At 44.1% G+C, this 19955-nt stretch overlaps 1 protein-coding gene across 2 annotated transcripts in view; it reads right to left on the reverse strand.

The window, feature by feature from the left end:
- The window catches only part of nyap2a (neuronal tyrosine-phosphorylated phosphoinositide-3-kinase adaptor 2a), an 84017-nt gene extending 65395 nt beyond the window's left edge, over positions 1-18622 (reverse strand). For both annotated transcript variants that reach the window (XM_085429142.1, XM_085429143.1), the window contains exons 1-5: positions 18157-18622; positions 15392-15511; positions 15021-15237; positions 14318-14628; positions 10794-11828 (exon numbers count right to left, since the gene is read on the reverse strand). In XM_085429142.1, coding sequence (XP_085285268.1) covers positions 10794-11828; positions 14318-14628; positions 15021-15223 — 1549 coding nt within the window. In that variant the 5' untranslated portion in view covers positions 15224-15237; positions 15392-15511; positions 18157-18622. The remainder of the gene's footprint in view (positions 1-10793; positions 11829-14317; positions 14629-15020; positions 15238-15391; positions 15512-18156) is intronic.
- Positions 18623-19955: the final 1333 nt, after the last annotated feature.

Below are 19955 nucleotides of genomic sequence, written 5' to 3' on the forward strand. Positions count from 1 at the left end.
ACCACTGGGCTTCCAAAGGATTGTCACGAGAAGATTTTGAACAGCAAAATCTTAAAATAAAATAAAAGAGTTTCTACGTGGACGTGGAGGAAGACTACAGGAGTGTACGACTTGCTCTGCTCTCTACAGCCGCGTTAGAACAGAAATCGAGGGATGAAGAGAGCATGCCAAGCTCCAAAGGTGACAGCGCAGAGGGAGACCAGCGTTGGAATTATGACTCTGAAAATGGCACAGACACCAGGAGCCATGACTGTGACTGAGAATGACCACCTAATGCTGTTTCACTCTGCCATGCAAAGTACTTTGACACTCTGGAGAAGACCTTTCCTCTGTATCATTGTTGTTGCCATTTGCATGTGAGAGCTTAGATTGCGGGGAAGATTAAAGATGAACAAAGGGTGGTGGGAGAGCAGTGAAGTGAGGATACACAGTGTGAAACTCCTTTAAGTGAATAATAATGTTGATGTGACATACGCAATGTCAGGAAAGAAATTCTGGTATTAATGTGATTCTTGATTTAAGAATCAAAGGGTGGGATTGTATAGGAATTTCTTTTACTTATGTATTAATCACATTATTTTATTGTATGATACCTTGGTGCCACTGGATTTAAACATGTTCACACTCATACAGTTAGACAAATGGTGGGGGTGTAGTAAGGATGTTGGGGGAAACAGGAACTCCACAGGAAGAGTCTTTTGTCTCTTCGAGGACTCTGGGAGGCAGCAAGGGAGTGTGAACCTCAAGGTGTGAAACAGCTGTGTACTGCCTTTTGTTCCTGGAGAAGGTGTTTAACTGAGAGCCATGCTGGGCTCAGGGAGACTCTGCTGACCTGCCCCGCGGTCATGTAGGCTCTCCACAAGCTTGGTTTTCTGTTCTTTGTGTGTTTGGATTAAAGAATGTTAGCTACCGCTCACCGCTCGTCTGCAGGCCTTATTTAATGGAAAACTTCCAGGTTGGGCACCCTGTCATGCTTGCAATTAGTGCAAAATGCAGCGGCACATTTTTTTTAACTGGTAGAAGGAAATTTGACCGCATCCCTCTGGTTCTGGCTTCACTCCATTGGCTTCCTATTGTTTTTAGGATCAGTTTTAAAGTCCTTTTATTGGTTTTTAAATCTTTAAACGGTCTGGCCCCTGTATATTTATCCGATTTGTTGAAGCCTCATACTTCTACTCGCTCGCTCCATTCAGCTGATCAATTGCTGTTGTCAGTCCCTAAGTCGCGGCTGAAACTCGGAGGAGATCGAGCTTTCTCAATTGCGGCTCCGATGCTTTGGAACAACCTTCCCTTTCATATTAGACAAGTGTCTTCAGTGCAGGTCTTTAAGTCGAGATTGAAAACCTATTTTAATTTCCTGACTTTAAACTATGCGGGAAACTGACATCCCTACTATGTTTTGCTTTTCTTTGTTTTTGTGTTGTTCAGCACTTTGGTCTGCCTGCTGTGTTTTTAAAGTGCTATATAAACGATGATCAGTAGCAGTTTTTGGTACGGGCAACACGGGCGGTTGCCCGGGGTGGCATCACGGGCATCGGCAAAAAAAAATAAAAATAAAAAATTGCTCGTACTCCTGCTGCCCCGACATCAGCCAGCGCATATTGGGAATGGCATAGGCACCGATCGGTTTTCTCTCGCCCATTTGCTGGGAGTAAGGGCGCCCTCCGTTTGCGAGGTGCGCCTGCTGCTTGCAGCACAGGGAGGAGAGGGCGGGGCGGCGGGGGATTCTCTGGCTGGCTGGAGCAGCGTCTAATAATCAACTTGCAAAATAAAAACAAAACGACAAACACGAAAACACCAGACATCATGATAGAGACTTATAATTTGCACCGATGTTTTTTTGAAACTCTATATGAGAAAAGTGAGCGCGAGAGCGCGAGAGCCCTCGGTGCACCTGCGCGCTGCTGAAGTCAAAGTAAACTTTATTGTCATCTCCGCTACTTACAGTCCAGTATATAGAGAGACGAGACGACGAGGCTCCAGTTACAGCAGTGCAAGTAAACAAACAATAAATATAAGAAGAGTAAGAAAATAAATATACACTTTACGACTCGGGGTAAAGGGATCAACAAAGATTTACAGTTTATAATTTACAGTTTGATGATTTAAAGTCTCACGCAACCCGTCGAAAGGGGAGGGAGACCTGCTGCTTCCAAATAGAGCACATTTCATTCATAATGTTGTAAATCCAAGCCCATCATGGATTCATGATTTGAATCCTGGGTTGTGTGAAATCCCAGAAATAAACCTTAGACAAAGTGAATCAGTGAACTAAGGTGTAGGTCTGTTAAGTTATGTTGTGGTGATCCTCGAGTCCTCCATTATTTGTGTTCATACTGGAGTGCAACATTAAAACCAGTGGAAGATGGACAAGAAAAGCTCAAAGCCATCAGGTGCTCAGTTTAGAAAAAAGGGAAAAGAAGAGGAGGAGAAACGAGCAACAGATGCAGGTAAGAAGATGTGTGATTGGATAATGGCAGGTCATCCTGAACCAATCAGAATCAGAACACTTTATTAATCCCTAAGGAAATGATGTGGGTTACAGTTGCTCCAAAAAGAAATGGTAAACATAGTAACAGTAACAGACTAAACTCCAAACAATACATTATGTTACAGATTTTAATATTAATTAGTCAGTGTCAGTTGTTGATTTGTCCTGCTCTCATTGTATGACGAATTATGACGGCTGTTTGGTAGCCATTTGGATACAATGCATACTCTCTCTCTCTCTTCATATGTGTGTTTCTCTGGCAAAATTCAGTATGGTTCTGACAACAGTTTTATGTTAATGTATAATCCTTAATATGTTTTATGTGTGTGTGTGTGTGTGGGGGGGGGGGGGGGGGGGGGGGCGGCGCCAGAGGGAGTGTTCGCCCGGGGCGCCAAACAGGCTAGGACCACTGACGATGATGATAATGATATGCTCGACAACCAGAGTAACAGATCATTAGCAAGGACAGGATTTTTTGACCTGTTCAAAATTCAAGGTGATGCATTCCCCTACACCTTGAAGACATGTGCTGGCATTAGAGAGATCTGGAAGAAGAGCGAATGGCTATCAGGTTGAGGCACATAATGGTGGTATCAGCCTCACACTGCCAACACTGCTTGAAAGCAATGACATTTCAGACAATCGTGAGGAACTAAACGGGCTGGCCTCGTTTCGCGCCGACAGAAATGCAGCTCTGTGCGGTAAGACTCGCGGTGGCGGCTTGTGTGTTTACATCAACGAGAAATGGTGCAGGAACTCTGTGCTAGTTTCTAGTTATTGCTCATCGCTGGTGGAGTTTGTGACTGTTAGATGCAGACCTTTTTATTTACCACAGGAATTCACCACTGTTTTCATTATCGGAGTGTACATTCCACCTAGCGCTAATGCTAAGGAAGCGCTATGGGAACTGTATACAAAGATCAGTGAACTGCAAAATACACACCCGGATGGACTGTTTATTGTTGCTGGAGATTTCAACCATGCAAATCTCAAGTCAGTGCTTCCTAGATTCCATCAGTATGTGGACTTTGCAACGAGAGGGGAAAACACGCTGGATCTTGTTTACACAAACATCCCGGTGCATATCGGGCAGAGCCCCGCCCCCACCTCGGCTACTCAGACCACATCTCTGTTATGCTAATTCCAGCATACAGACCACTCGTCAGGCGATCAAAACCGGTTCTGAAGCAGGTGAAAACCTGGCCAGCAGGAGCCATCTCTGCTCTTCAGGACTGTTTCGAGAGCACTGACTGGAACATGTTTAGGGAGGCTGCAACTTACGGTGACTTCACTGACTTGGAGGAGTACACATCATCAGTGTCCAGCTACATCAACAAGTGCACCGATGACATCACTGTCTTCAAGACCATCATCTCACGACCCAACCAGAAACCGTGGATTACTGTGGAAGTGCGTGCACTTCTAAGGACCCGAGACTCTGCCTTCAAAGAGGGAGATAAGGTGGCACTTAGAAGAGCTAGGGCTGAACTTTCTTAGGCCATCAGAGAGGCGAAGCGCGCACACGCCCAGAGAATCCACAACCACTTCAAGGACAGCGGCGACACACAGCGCATGTGGCAGGGCTTACAAGCCATTACTAACTACAGGATGACATCACCTGCCTGTGACAGTGACGGCTCCCTCCCAGATGCGCTGAACAACTTCTACGCTCGGTTCGACAGGCAGAACGACGTGGCGGCGAGGAAGACCACCCCTCCTCCGAACGACCAGGTCCTGTGTCTCACTACAGCTGAGGTGAGGAAAACTCTACGCAGAGTCAACCCACGTAAAGCTGCTGGACCAGACAACATCCCAGGCAGAGTACTCAGAGAATGTGCTGATCAGCTGGCAGATGTTCTCACCGACATCTTCAACATCTCTCTGAGCAGTGCCGTCGTTCCCACGTGCCTCAAGGCCACCACCATCGTCCCTGTGCCCAAGAAGTTTTCTGTGTCCTGTCTCAACGACTACCGTCCTGTTCCACTTACACCCACCATCATGAAGTGCTTCGAGCGGCTCGTCATGAGACACATCAAGAATCTGCTGCCCCCCTCACTGGACCCACTGCAATTTGCATACCGCCATAACGAAGGTTGACAAGACAAAAGAGATGGTTGTTGACTTTAGGAGGACACGAGGCGACCACTCACCGCTGAGCATCAACGGCTCCTCTGTGAAGATCGTCGACAGCACCAAATTCCTGGGGAAGGACCTCGGCTGGTCCCTCAACACCAGCTCCCTGCACAAGAAAGCCCAACAGCGTCTTTTCTTTCTGAGAAGACTGAGAAAGGCTCGGCTTCCACCACCGATCCTGACCACCTTCTATAGAGGAACTATCGAGAACATCCTAAGCGGCTGCATCACTGTCTGGTTTGGAAACTGTGCCATATCAGACCGCAAGACCCTACAGCGGATAGTGGGAACAGCAGAGAAGATCATCGGGGTCTCTCTCCCCTCTATTGAGGACATCTACACCACACGATGCATTCGCAAAGCCACCAGCATTGTGGCTGATCGGACACACCCCTCTCACACACTCTTCACACTCCTGCCATCTGGAAAAAGGTACCGAAGCATTTGGGCACACACATCCAGACTGTGCAACAGCTTTTTTCCACAAGCCATCCGTCTCCTCAGCAAAAATTAATCCCAGCCGTGTCTCCCTTCTGTCTCCCATTCCCTGATTTCCCTGTGTGTATTTAAGCCCTGTGTTTTCTCGTGTGCGTTGCTGGTTCACCTGTGTTCTTTCCCTGCCTCATTCTGTTATCTCCCTGCGTCTCCCCCATCCCCGTTTCAGGTCGGTGTTTTCTTAGTTTTTCCCAGTATAGGTTCCTTAGCTTCTGTTTCTTGCCTGCTACGTTTTTGTTTGTTTTACTTAGAAGTGCATCTTGTTAGCACTGCTTGGGCAGAGTCAGTGCCCTGCGCAGCTTCAGTCACCTTCGTGTCTGTCACAGGACCTCGTGCCTGCTGCTTTTGTGCCTGTCTCTGCTGGAGGGTCCGAAGGGCCCATCCAGCCTTCGTCAGCCTCCGCTGGAGGGTCCGAGGGGCCCGTCCAGCATGCAGCGCCACCACCTGCGGCCCTCATGCTGTTGCCTGCAGCGCCACCACCTGCAGCTCCCACGCTAGCTCCCATGCTGTCGCCTGCAGCGCCACCACCTGCGGCTTTTCGCACGGTCGGCCTCCTGAATTTAACTGTTTGGGATTCCTGCGCTGTTGGCCTCTGGGTCAGCCCCCTGAACTGTTTGTTGGCTCGGTTTTCTTGTGTTCCTGCGTTTTTGATTTTGTGGTCTGTTTTGGTTTGTTTCTGGACTTCTCCCAGTATAGGTTCCTTAGCTTCTGTTTCTTGCCTGCTACGTTTTTGTTTGTTTTACTTACCGGTTTAATAAAGTTCACCTGTATCTGACACTTCCTGCATCTTGGGTCCTACTTTCAACCTCCACTCGTCTGCCACTGCAGACATGACAGGCGATATGTGCCCACAGAACATAATCCAGCAGATCATGCGTCAAGATCAATCCAAGCCTCTCAGCTTACTAATACGAACCAGCTGTCTGGACCAGCAATCTTGTATGAACAATACAAAAGCAAGACATCTTCAGTGTTGTTGAACCAGACTCAGATAAAGCGATCTGGCCACGAGTCACTTGCTGTGCCAGTAAGAAAGAGGAAAAGAAACTCGCTCCAGAAAGGTTTGAGAAATTTTTTTCATGGAACTCTTTGCAATGACCAGTTGCCACACTTATTCATATTGCTCAGTCCATGACCCAAATTGCTAAGGAATGCAAAGGATGGCATCAGTGTTCAAAGCCACAGTTGTCCAAGGCAAGGAGTGTTATTATTCGCTCTGTGCAGACAGCTAGTTTCTCTGAGGGTGCGATTCGAGCGGCTGGAATATGGCTGATAGGTGGCAAAAGATGCATAGGCAGTGTTATTCATGGATGTGTCATTTGTCGGAAGCTGCGAGGCAGAACTGAGAGCTAGAAGATGTCGCAATTGCCAGAGGAACAACTTAGTAGTTCTTCCCCCTTTACTTACAGAGGCCTGGATGTCTTTGGGCCTTGGAATGTAGTTGGAAGGCGCACAAAAGGAGGACTAGCCTACAATAAGCGCTGGGCAGTGCTATTTACTTGTCTAAGTACTCGTGCTGTTCACATAGAAGTGATTGAGTCCATGGATGTTTTCATTAACTGTCTATTCTTCTTCTTTGCTATCTGGAGCCGGTGAATACAACTGCACTCTGGTGGCGCATGGGAATGCACGATTGGAGTTGCAAGGAGGATCCTGGACTCTATGCTAATGCGCACAGATTGTTCCCATCTCACACACGAAGTACTGCGCACTTTAATGGCAGAAGTAACAACTATTATTAACTCCAGGCCTGTAGTTCCTGTCTCTTCAGATGCAGACTCACTTGAAATACTAGCCCGGCTATGCTCCTTACACAAAAGGCAAGCGCACCACCTCCACCGGGGAAGTTTACAGAGAAGGATCTCTACAAGCAGCAATGGCAGCAAGTCCAGCACCTAGCAGACCACTTCTGGAGACACTGGAAAACAGAGTATCTACACACACTCCACGCACGGGGCACACGGGGCGCTAATGCGCTAACTCGCTAACAGAGTGTTGCCACGTTAATGCGGTTATGGAGTTAGCGTCATTTTAATGAGATTAACGCTGACATCACTAGTATTTTCATATTATGAAACTATTAATTTTGTGTTATTCAAATGTTGCATGAAAATGCATAGTAAACCACTGTGTTGGACTACTGCGCAGTGGCTGTACTGCTCACGGTCAGTGTTATATCAAGTGTTCAATATTCCAAGTGAGAACCGTCCATGTCACAAGGTGAATTTTTTGACAGTAACTGCTGTTTTTTCCACTGTTAGCTGTCATTAGGCATTAAAACTTTCTTTGAAGTGGAGCTCCAACACTTTGTAAATAAACTCTCATGAGGTGCGAGAATTTAATTAAACTGTTTATCAGAGAAAAAGTGTGATTTTTCAGACACTCTAACCAGACATTAGAAGGTACAATGTTAACTTATACTCAGTAGTTGTTGTTGTTGTCAGCTCTGGACTGCTGACCACAACAAACGGCAACAAGCCACAATAAACAGATCCAAAGTGAATCCTGGCCAGATGAGCTGATACAAGAACTGATTTGCTCCAGATCTATGATCCTGATCTGGTTCTGATCCAAATTCATGGGCTGCTTCCTCCTGAGGCCGCATTTGTAGGCCAATTTCATCACAGCAACGCGCCGAAGGCTGTCCAAATTCGTAGACTCCTCCGAGTGCAGCCGTCCTCCTTTTCCCCGAATTTGAAGGATGGGTCAGATGTGTCCTTCGTGGCCCACCATATCCCAGAATTCATAGCGCGGCCCAGCCAAACTCCAGTTTCCAACAATGGCGGCCGCTACTAAGTTTTAAAATTACTGTTATTAATCTTTCTGGGTCACAAAATAAACTTTTAACATATTTTCAGGCGAAAAATGTAGCTGTGTAAACTTCAAATATCTGCTCGGTTTATCAAGATATCACTTATTTGCAAAAGTGCTTCGACGTTTTTGGAGACGTCTGTTACCCACCAGCTCGATAGCTAGCCGGGAGCTCGAGGGTCACTGAAGCCGCCGAGAACGGCACAACTCCCGGCACATCATTTTCAGATCACCGCGGACTTTCGCTACTCAGGTTAAACGTAATATATAAGTCACTTAGACAACCTAAATTTTTATTATTTGGCTTTTTTCAGTGTTTTATTTGTTCGTGAGTAAATCGGTTTGGCTGAGATTAAAGTAAGATGAAATAAAACTTTATTAATCCCTTGAGTGGTTTTCACACAGCTGAATAAACGTCAAACAGAAAACTGATTAAACAGAAGTATGAGACAGTCGAGAGTTCACTCCAGTGTCCTGTTATACTTTAGATAGCAAGGAGCAGACGGCCGAGTTTATTAAACTCCACCGAGACAGCGGTGACGCTAATCAGAAAGATAGACCGTCCAATTCCACAGCCGTTTACTTCCAGCCTACCCGACCTTCTGAGGACCCGGGTCCTCAGGAGGATGCAGCCCATGAACAAAACGGCGAGGAAGCAAAACTGAAACACAGGACACAAGAATTTCAAAGTAAAACAGGAAATATAAGACATGGAAACACCAACTATACAAGGAGACACGGCAGACAGAGAAGACAGGGAGAACATGGAGCACAGAGACAAGAGTAACTAGATGTGGAACACGGGGAAGGCAAAGTAACAGAAAACTAAGGACTATAAACTAAGACTATAACATAAACAGAAAACATTAATGAGAATCAAAACCATTAAATCCAACAAATCCAAGAATATAACTTCCACTAGAGGGCAGTGCAAGTACCTCCCCAAATAAATTGGTTGCCAACTGCCCGTAAAACAGAAGAGGACGAAGAAGAAATTACATAATACTCATGCTGTGAGTAAAACAATGCAGTGCCTAATAGCAAAGATAAATATTTAAAAAAATAAAGAAAAAGTAATCTGTCTGACCTGGGTCTTGGAGAAAACCCCAACCCAGATGAAGGCCCTAGCATGAGCTGTGGTCAGAAGAAAGCAAAGAAGGTAAACTGTGGACAAACCAAGCCAGTTCCACAATGCCTGGTGTGTGGGGGAAATTATCAATATGTCTTTTGTGACATTTTGTTTGCTGGTGTGCTGTGTGATTTTTCTAATGTGAAATATGTGATGCCCTAGCTGCACCATGGAGATATCGCAGTACAGAAGACTGAGATGTACTTCTTAAAGGGAAGCTGTTAAAAAATAAAACTCTATGCTATCAGTACACCCAGATAAAACTAACTAAATGCCTAATGCATTGGTAGGTTGTCTACCAGTACATTAGAAGATTTAGGTGCTGTAAATTTGTAAAAAATTAAGATACTGTTAGCAGAAAATAACTATAGTCACTGTCTGTTGTTCATATATTCTGTTAATTTAATGCCATCATACCCAATACAATAGAATTAGACAATTAAAGTTTTAGCAGTGTTTTTCCAGTGCAGTTGAAGGTAAAATTGGCTAAATACATTCACTATTTCAGCAGATCTGGGTAACAGTAGCTGTACTCACATATTTTACTGTGAAAATGTATACACATTGGTTAAACCACATACACAACTGTATATGGTGTTTAAATATTGTAAATCAATGATATAGACATATCTATCTATAGTTAATCTGAGAAACTGGAAAAAAAAAACATCTTGTGGACTTAAACTGAAGGTTCAATTTTGATTCTAATTGAGCTGAAGTAAACTGACTGTTGTCACCATGGCAACACAGTCTCCCTGGAGAGTCTCTCTGGAGACCGAATGCAGTAATGACAACTTTTTGAGTATTCTCTCATATTTGACTACAAATGAGTGATTTTTTTTATTCTTAGTCAATTTATCAGATTCAGCTGTCCTTATATTTATTTATTATACTTATTATATTTCTCAGCAGCTGACCCAAAGACCATTAGAGACTGAGGAGGCATTCAGGAAAGCTGGCGGGTGTTAGTGTAAATAAATGGTAAATGGCCTGTATTTTATATAGCACTTTACTAGTCCCTAAGGACCCCAAAGTGCTTTACATATCCAGTCTATCTAGTGTAAATAAAGACGCACAAGCTAAACACTAAGCTAAACACTGTTTTTCTATCGTCTTTTACAGTTTTAGAGTGGGAGATAAACTGGACACTTCAACGTGCTGAACTTAATTTGTATAATGAACATAGTTTGACTGGGTTTTGCTTTGTATTTGAGATAACAAACCGCAGTGTGTAATCAGTGTTACACAACAGCTTGTAAAACTGTTTAATATACTTTTCGTTCAGACGTGTGGATGAGCACCATTGGGTAATAGCAACCAGTCATCAACCTCTGGGACTAAAATTAAGCCAAGGCTCAAATCCTTAAACTTACAGTTCCTCATACATCCAGCGGGGGCTCCAGCAGTGAGTCAGTCCCCATAGATTTCCATGTTAAAATTTCACAGCAGAAACAAACATGTTTACAGCCAGACACACAAGCTGGTTTGGTCTCTGTGGATAATACCCCCCTACATAACAACTGCATGGTGGAGGGTTATTTGTCTCACCTGCTGAAATTGTATTAAGGTTTAAAGTTTGCATTGTTAAAGGATTGGGCCATTATTGTGAATGTGACCTCAGGTTTACTTGCTCTGACTTGTAGTCCCCCAGCACCCCCAAAAACCAAACCTTGTCCTTGATGTGCATCAGGTAGTATAATATGGTGTTGATGCAATACTCTGCAACTCTCTTACCTTCACCCTCCCTGCTCTTCCTCCCTCCTGATCCCCTCTTCATCACCTGTCTACCTGATGCAAACAGGTTGTTGAGTTCGTCTAGTGGACTTGTTGGAGTCTGTGACCTCACGGACATGTTCTGCATGGACCCATGTGTGGAGGAGGAGTTACTGAGTTTAGCCCCTCCTTCACCTGCCCTGTGTGAAGATGATGAAGATGAAGATGAAGAGCGAGGCATACTTCCTCCTGCCATCAGGGTGTCATACGGTGGTGGCCTCTTCAGGCTCAGAGGTGTTAGCGAGCGTCCCATGCTGACAGGAGATGGGCATGCTGATTGGCTGCGGGGGTAACCGTGACCACCGTGTGTGGTGCTGGATGACTTGTAAAGGCTGGAGGGGAGAGGTGGAGCTGAGGAGCGACCAGAAGATGTGATGGTATGAGTGGAGGGCATGTCCCGGTCTCGTTCTTTGCGGTAGTGAGTGGAGCTCTGCGGCTGTTCAACACTGCCCGACTTGCTGTAGGAGACGTTTTCTAACATGGGGAGGCGTGTGACGTCCAAAGGGGTGAGGGGGGACTCATCTGAGTTTGGGGAGCACTGAGCGGGGGCAGGTGGGAAGATGAGCAGTGGTGGGCGGTGAGTCAGGAGATTTGGGAAAGGTGGAGGAATGTCACAGAGTGAGCCGCGGGATGACCAAGCTTCAGGGTCAATGATGGCAGCATTTGTGTCCTGCAGAAAGTCTTCCAGCATTGGGTACTTCATCTCCTCGTACACCGATTCATTCTGGTCATCCTCCTCTGCTTCCTGACCTTTCAGCCCTCGCAGGATGTTTCCCACCATCTCAATGTAAACTGGCTCCTCTTCGTCTGTGTCCCTGGATGCTGGACTCTGACTTTGGGATGAAGATTTGTCCCACTGCAAGGAAGACTTCTTGTTGCCATGGTTACGGATGTAGCACTCATCAAAGGAGGTGCTGAGCTGAGTATTGGGATTCCTTTTGGGTTTAGGTGGAGGCATCTTCTTGGAGGCATCTTCAGAGTGCAGGAAACATTGAGCTGCAGACAGAGAGCGAACAACTGTCACAACACTTCTTCCATACCTTCTGAAAGCTACAAATTCCTTAGAGAACTATTTAAACTTCAAATTCAAGGGCAGTCATTTTTTCAGTCATCTTACTGACAGAAGAACTAGAATTACTTCAGACGGATACAATAAAAATATCTTCTGCTTTTCAATATAGTCTTAGGGATGGGAATTGATAAGAATTTAGCGAATCGGATTCTATTATCGATATTACTTCTTGGTTTTCATTGACTCCATTATGAAAGTCACCACCATCTCTAAGCAGCATATCAAAGACATTACATTCATGCACATGAATGACATACTGTGCATGTTGGAGGTATTTCTGCTCTTTGTTGCGATCCATGTCGGGGTCATTACTGAAAAAAGTAATTCTTAAAATGAATGCAGTACATAACTTAATTACTCCCAGGAGTAAGTAATTCTTTACAATACTGGTTACATTACTACTACTAATAATAATAATACATTTCATGTAAAAGCTGTCATGACTGGCAGGCAGGAAGAGAGGACCCAAAATACAGGACTCACGGAGGCAAACGTAACTCAAAATATTCAGCTTTATTGCTGGAAAGCAACTGAACAAAAAACTAACTAAACTGAGAATAAAGAACAAACTAATCAGGCAGGCAGGCTGGCAAACAGAACACACAGTGAAAGTGAGGGTGCAACGCAACAACGAGCAGGGCAGGAGGCAGACACTAAATACAAGAGGTAAACAGAGCTAAGAAGAAACAGCTGGGAGAGACGGCTGACGCTGAATAAACTGACGAGACACAGAACTTAACAGACACAGACTCATGAGCACACATAATAACATCATGGACATCAAGGAAAACAGAAAAGTGGGACTAGGGCAGGCACAGAACAGAAACCTAACGAAACCTGGCAAATCCTAATGGAAAACACAATCAGAATAAACAAGATCATAATAAAGAAACACAAAACACTGAGTCACCAGACTCAGGACCATAACAAAAGCGCCTTTCAAAACACCCAAGGACACTGTACAGAACAAATAAGACAAGCATAAAAACAGGAAATGAACACAATAATAACACAAAGTTTAAGAGCATGGGGAAGTTATACAGAGTAAGCTATCTTGAATAGGTGGACTTAAAAAGGGGGCAAGAAGTGATGTTTCTGAGGTCAGGGGGCAAGGAATTCTACTATTACTAATACTATTGCATTTCTCAGTAAAATGATCATGATCATGTCTTGATGCATGCTCAATCATCTAGGTAAGTAAATCTCCAAAAGTTGATTCTGTTCATCTGGATGTAGCGTTTTGTTTTAAATCCCAAAACACGCTGTGCCAAAAATTGGTCCACCCCAAGGATCAGGTCCCCCGACACAAACAGAGTAACATAGTGTACGTCGTTAAGTGCCAGGAGGATTGGCAGGATTTATACATCGGGGAAACCAAACCTCTGGCTAAGAGAATGGCACAACACAGAAGAGCTACCTTGTCAGGCCAGGACTCTGATTTTTGGAGTCTCATGATCACCATTTAGCAATATTAACCTATAGCTACAGCTACACACCAACAGAGATCTCTAACCTAAAGAGGACACACATATGATCGTTCTCTTAGTATTTAGGTAAGAACACAAAGCTGACAGCACAAAACAAAGATAAAAACCCTTATTGTCTATTATTACTATTATTGTCTTTACCTTACAATATAAAGCACATTGAGGCAACTGTTGTTGGGATTTGGCGCAATATAACTATATTAAAAAACAAAACAAATAACAGGTAAAAACGAAGGCTGCAGCCTGACTGCTCATCCGTTTGTTACCTGATGAAGTTCACTGGCAGCTGGCTTCACCGCAGCCCCAAAATAACGGCTCACTTGGCTGCAGTGTTGTTCTGTCTGTGCAGGTGTTTGCAAAGAGCTGAGATTGTGTTAGCAACACAGTGTAGCTGTTTCTGTCCTGGATGCAGTTTGCACTTTACCATCATGTTCATGTCCTTTAATGCAATAAAAATAAAAGTTCTGTTCATATGCATGCTGTAAACTGCCCTACTCTTTTCCTCCTCCTACAACTGAAATCACCTGATTGTAGCGCAAGTGCAAGAATTGATCGGTGGGATCAAGAGACAAGCAGCTGAACAATTCCAAAGAATTCAACTACTAGGAACTGGTTCTTCTAGAGAACTGGTTCTCGATTCTGATCCCTACAGTGTCTTCATTTAAAGGTCTAAGAAAAGGCTTCACACACTTCTTTAATAATAAAGTCAGGTGAAGTGAAACACATTGAACCTCTCCTTACGAATAATTTCCATCTGAGGCCACGGCAGCATCCTCAACAACGCCACATGGACCAATAGGAGGTCATGAACAATGTTTATAATGAGACCTTGTTGTGGCCATCACCTGAACATCAGTCCTGAACATGCAGATCTAATTTGGTGCCCAGATCTCCACCATGTGAGACATGTGGTTTTAATGACTCACCTTCAGCCTGTTCTAGCTTCTCTTTGGTGTCTTGGTGGTCTCTTCTTGTAACTCCACCCCCATCCACAGTTTCGGAGCTGCTGCTCAATTTGGTGTTGGGATCTCTCTTAGGTTTGGGTGGGGGTTGTTTGCGGCTGCTGCTGGAGTCATCTTCTCCTCCGCCCACTGAGTGGAGGGACTGCGATCTGACGGTGAAGCCCTGGTTGGCTGGGGGCAATCGGTCCTGTGGAGCTGGCATCGTCATGAAACCCATCCTGAAGTGTTTCCCAGAGTACGCCCCATCCGAGGCCGCGGCAACATCCTCACCAATCCTGGTTGCACCAAAGGGAGATCATGTTAGTGTGACTGTCCGATAACACAACAGCTTGTAAAACAAATACAAGACACTCATAATGTTTCTGAAGTGGTGATGTGTTAAACTCTTATTTACATTTAAAACACTAAAAAAATGTCCTAAATATCTCTCTCTCTCTCTCAGACCTAATTAAACTTCTTTTATAAAACTTAAAGAAGTCCAGTTGGTTTCAAGTTCCTTAGATTACCATCACCTGGATGACTGAGTACCTACACAGACATCCAGTTTACCAGAAGTATACCGTATCTAAGCCCATATGAGGTCCGTGTGCTTAAGAGTTTTCTATTGCGGTTTAGATGAGTTTACAGGAAACAACATGGTCTCATTTTAAGGTTTGATGCTTTCTACCTCTTGATGCTTTCTTCCTGCCGTCTTTTTTTCTGGTGTTTTTCATGCAGGTAGGTCCAATTGGTCTGGTTGCGAATGCGGTCGCTCTCTCTAGCAATGTCGGAGGCGTTTTGGATCACCAGACCATCGTATATTCGAAGTCCACTGTCCTCCACGTATTGGAAAAACCTCCTGAATGAAGATCCCTCCTCCTGTGATGTCATGACTCCCTAATGACCTGAGAGGAAGAGCAGAGAAAATCAGTTCACAGTGTTTGTTCCTGTTGGCAGTGCAGATCATGTTTGAATGGTGCAGGGCCACTCGTTAGATCAAAGGTCAATCATCATTCTGAGTGTAAGCCAAAGATTCTTAGTATAACTCATGAATTCCACCTTAAGACTGGTTAGAAGCTGGAAAGCAGCAACGCTGGCTCGTGTAACATCTGCTCACATCTTGTTCAGTTCAACCAGGAAGCCTCAGAGCAGAAGCAAGACAGTTCAGGTGATGTTAGCCTGCCCACAAAAAAACAACACATTTCTGGATTATTGTGACTGATTTCTGTTTTAGTCATCTCTCTTCTGCACAGCTAGGTCTTTGGATTCCCACCTGTGAATGTCCGGACACCGGGGAATGCTGATAATGTAGTCCTCTTTGAGGTGTCGTGCACAAACAATAAAATAAACAGCTGTTTATTCGTAACGAAGAATTGTTTTTTGCTATTTTATTAATGTATACATTTTTCCTTGAACTTATTGCTTGTTGATCTCTGCCTTGACATGCAACAGTATTTGCGATTAGTGATTATATTAGTGACGTTGACCATGTGGGTAGGTTGTGTGGGTAAGCTGCATAAAGCTATCTGGATCTGAACAGCAGCAGTATCATTAGCAGTGACTTTTAGCTCTAATCGTTCAGATCAGACATCTTCGTTTTTTATTTTCAAATACAGAGTGAGAGTTCACTGTCGACAAACACGTGTTCTCGTCTCTGCTTCATCAAGTATTCCAGGATACATTTCATTTCAACCAGCCAAGGTTTTATATGATCTTTGAAATGTAATTATTTTGTTCTTCTACTTAAAACCTGTCTGTTTTTAGCAAGTTTGATTTGATATTCACTTTTATTCTTGTGTAATTAGTGCCATTGACCTGTTAGCATATTCAGTACTTTGTTATTGGTCTTATATTTGTCATGATCCTGGGTCATTTTGACCCAGCGTTTTGTGTTTCCTTTTGGCATCACCTTGTGTTTTGTGTTAATTCTGATTTTGTATTAGTTCTTAGGTTTGGTTTTTGTGTTTAGTGCTTCAGTGTTTATCAGCCCTACCTGTGTCTTCCCTCTGTGCTCTGTTCGTGTCCCTGAGTTTGTGTTGTAAAACAGTCTGTGCGTTTCCTCTTTTACTTTGAAGGTTTGTGTCTCGTTGTGTCTAATTAGGTTCAGCTGTGCCCCCCTCCTGTGTGTCATTCCCTCATTACCTTGTGTGTATTTATGGTGTGTCTCTGCCTGTGTTCCTCGTTGCGTCGTCTGCATTACTCTGTGTAACTCAGTGTTAATCAGCGTTAATCAGCGTTTCCCTGCCCTGCTTTCTCCGTGTCATTTCTGTGTGTCTTCCGGTGTCCTTAGGTCCCCAGCTGTAACAATATTATTCATGTTTTAACCTGCTGTTTTATTGTGAAGCACTTTGGTATACCGTTGGTTTTTAAATGAGCTATATAAATAAATTTGTATTGTATTGTATGAATTTATTAAAGTAATCATCTGAATATGAGGAACGTGGCTCACTTTTATTCATCTTTATCATGAAGGCTTCATATTTGTTTCTCTGACTTTTAAATAAAGTACTGCTTTGAATTCATCTCGCCATATTGATCCCCTCCCCCACCTCTCTGTTTCTCAGCATCCATCTAAAAATGGAACAGGGAGTCAGCTGGCAGTAACCTAGCAACAGCAGCATCTCTCACAGGAGAATGATGTAATGCATCCTGTAAGCGGGTGAGAGAGGAGACACGAGGAGAGGATGAGGGGAAAGATTCGGATTTGCTACTCAGGGTCTCCCCTTTAGGATCTGTCAAGGTGGAGCTGCTTCACACTCTGAGTTGTAGCAGCCTCCTGAGAGGTTTACTGACTACTCAGTCCTTTACACCACCACCCACATTAACACATACAGCTTCATTACAGATTCTGACCCACCACACACTCCTTCTGGCTCACAGGTTAACGTAACCAGCATGTGTTTGTTGGAGGAAACAGGAATACCATACTCCTCACAGCAGGAAGCTCAAAACAGGAACTGTTCTGCTGTCAGATGGTAGTGAAGTCATGTTACCTACAGTACAACAGGCACTGTTCAGCACTGAGTGTTTTTAGTTGATAACGGTGCTGCTCCACCTATTTATTTCTGTGGGAACACCACCCTGAAGGTTGAGTTTATTCCAGTTTTTTATTTTATAGCCTCTATCCACTAATTCTGTCTAAAGCACCCATCCATCCATCCATCCATCCATCTGTCCATCCATTAACATATATGTATCCATCCTTCCACGCATTATCCTTAACTCCTTAGCCTACTTTGGAACATGTGGGGTGGTGCCTATTCCAGTATAGGTGGGATACACCTGGACAGGTCAGTAGTCCATCACAGGTGAAACACAGTGATGTATCCACAGCAAGAATAACTGCTTAATGAGCAACTCTCTGATAGTGGGAGAAAACAGGGGTAAGAATATGATAAGTATGTCTTTGGCTGTATCTCTTTGACTTAGGCATGAACCTTCCCACACACACACACACACACACACACACACACACACACACACACACACACACACACGGTTTACACAGAATCACTTCCAATCTGAACTTTGACCTTGTCTTCTTAGGTGTGTTCACCTTTGTTTTTACACTGTTTACTCATGACTGACAGACGTCCCCTTCAAAATAAAAGCAAATCAAATGAAGTTTTCCCTTACTCTAACCCCAACATGGCAGCCATATTGAAGTAAAATGCTGCCGTTTCAGGTTTCACAGAAAGGCGAGAAGGATGTGAAGAAACTGGATATTTTGAACACTGTCAGTGGGAACAGCAGCAGCTCGGAGACAAGCAGAAACACCGAAGAGATGAAGGAAGATGACACTGAAGCTGAATGAGGAGCCTTACCTGATGACCAGCAAGGACTCAGACTCCCTCTTCCTCCTACTCTCCCTCCTTCCCTGATTCGATCCTATTTCCTTCCCTGCTTCCTATTATTTTTTCCTTGTTTCAGTCCTCCTTTCTTTCCCCCTTTTGGTCCTCGACTCCTTCCTTCCCTCCTTCAGTCCTCCCTCTGCAGGAACAAAGATGGAGTGATGAGGCTTCTGTTGTCCTCTCAGATCTCTGCAGCTCAGAGGAAATGACAGATTTTTTTGTCTGCATCGACGTTAATCCAGATCCACCCTTCAATGCCACTTTCCTCCCCCGTCCTTCCTTTCCTTCCTCTTCGCCTTTCTTCATTCATATATCCTTACAGTTGCAATAACCACCACTCAAATGCACACACACACACACACACACACACACACACACACACACACACACACACACACACACACACACACCCTTCACCCTCACACACACACATCCCTGACGATGGTCGCCACAAGAAACGAGAGGCTGAAACCACAGCAACCTGACAGCATCCTTACTCTGCTGGCTCCTCCCCCTATTGCTGAAGGGTGGGTGGGGGTGGGGGGTAAGGAGGGTGAAGAAGAATGATGAGAGAGAGAGCAGCGTGTTTTTAATGTGTAAATGTGTGTGTTTGTGTGTGTGTGTGAGAGAGAGATAGATGATACCACACAATACTTTATCACAATTGTGTGATGTCACAGCTCCCACATTTACTGACACCTTTCACTGGGAGCAGGAAGTGTCCACAAAATAGTATAAAACACAAAATAAAAGCCCATAACAGGAGATACTAAACAAACAAACAAAAACCAGAAAGGACGTAAAAGTCTGGATCAGGTAGGCAGCACTTAAGGCTTGGCTCCATTTTTCAGACTGCTTTGTTCTACATGAACCCCTCCATCATCACCCAAAGGTCCAAAACAAATAAAACTTGTGTCTTTATATATCATGTACCACCTTCTCACTAGAACCAGAACCTCTTCATTCAGTGTTCAGTGTCTGCTGAGTCTGTTTTCCTCCACATCTGAAACATGACTTTAAGTGTGCAAACATCATCTCAGAGAGAGTCAGGTGCAAGGAAATCAGGAGCCACTGTGTTTGTCGCTGTCACATTCGTGAAATATTACAACAGGACAGAAAAAAGCACTGAACAAAAGAGACAGAATAGATCCTCTTGCATTTCCTGGCTCCTTATTTCCTTCTTATTCCTCTTTTTCAGGTGGCTTCCTCCTTCTTTCTGTGTGTCACAACAGCATGACATCATCCTGCTTTTGCCCAATTACTTGCCACTGCAATTGTCACATGATTATATAATGTTGGTTTGACATGAATTTATTTCTGAGCAGCTTATTTTTTTCTTTCAGGGCTTATTTTTATTGTTTTATACAAAAATTACAGTGAAAGGGCTTATCAGGCATATTTTTTATTGACAAAAACACTGAATATCCTCGTCCTTCAGAGACTGACTGGTGACTTAACATTATATTAACCCATATCACACGATAGTAGGGTTATGGTTAGATTGGTGATAACTTTTGGGGATGTAAGAGTTAACTGATTAGAATTAATTGTAATTAAACCCCCCTACACACACACACAACAGCTGGGACAGACTTTAGGATGGATGATGGTCTCAGCCTATTCTCACAACACAGTGCATCTTCATCATCATCATCATCATCATCATCATCATCATCATCGTCTTTATCACTGGAGACCCTCAGCCCTCACACATGCTCTGTGCTGCGCATGCGTCTCGTTCTGCAGCAGTCCCTATGTGCTTGTGTGTGTGT

The sequence above is a fragment of the Rhamphochromis longiceps genome, linkage group LG14, assembly GCF_057381845.1.
Source record: "Rhamphochromis longiceps isolate RC_006_pf linkage group LG14, R_longiceps_female_GT1.1, whole genome shotgun sequence".
In the NCBI taxonomy this organism is placed as follows: Eukaryota; Metazoa; Chordata; class Actinopteri; order Cichliformes; family Cichlidae; genus Rhamphochromis; species Rhamphochromis longiceps.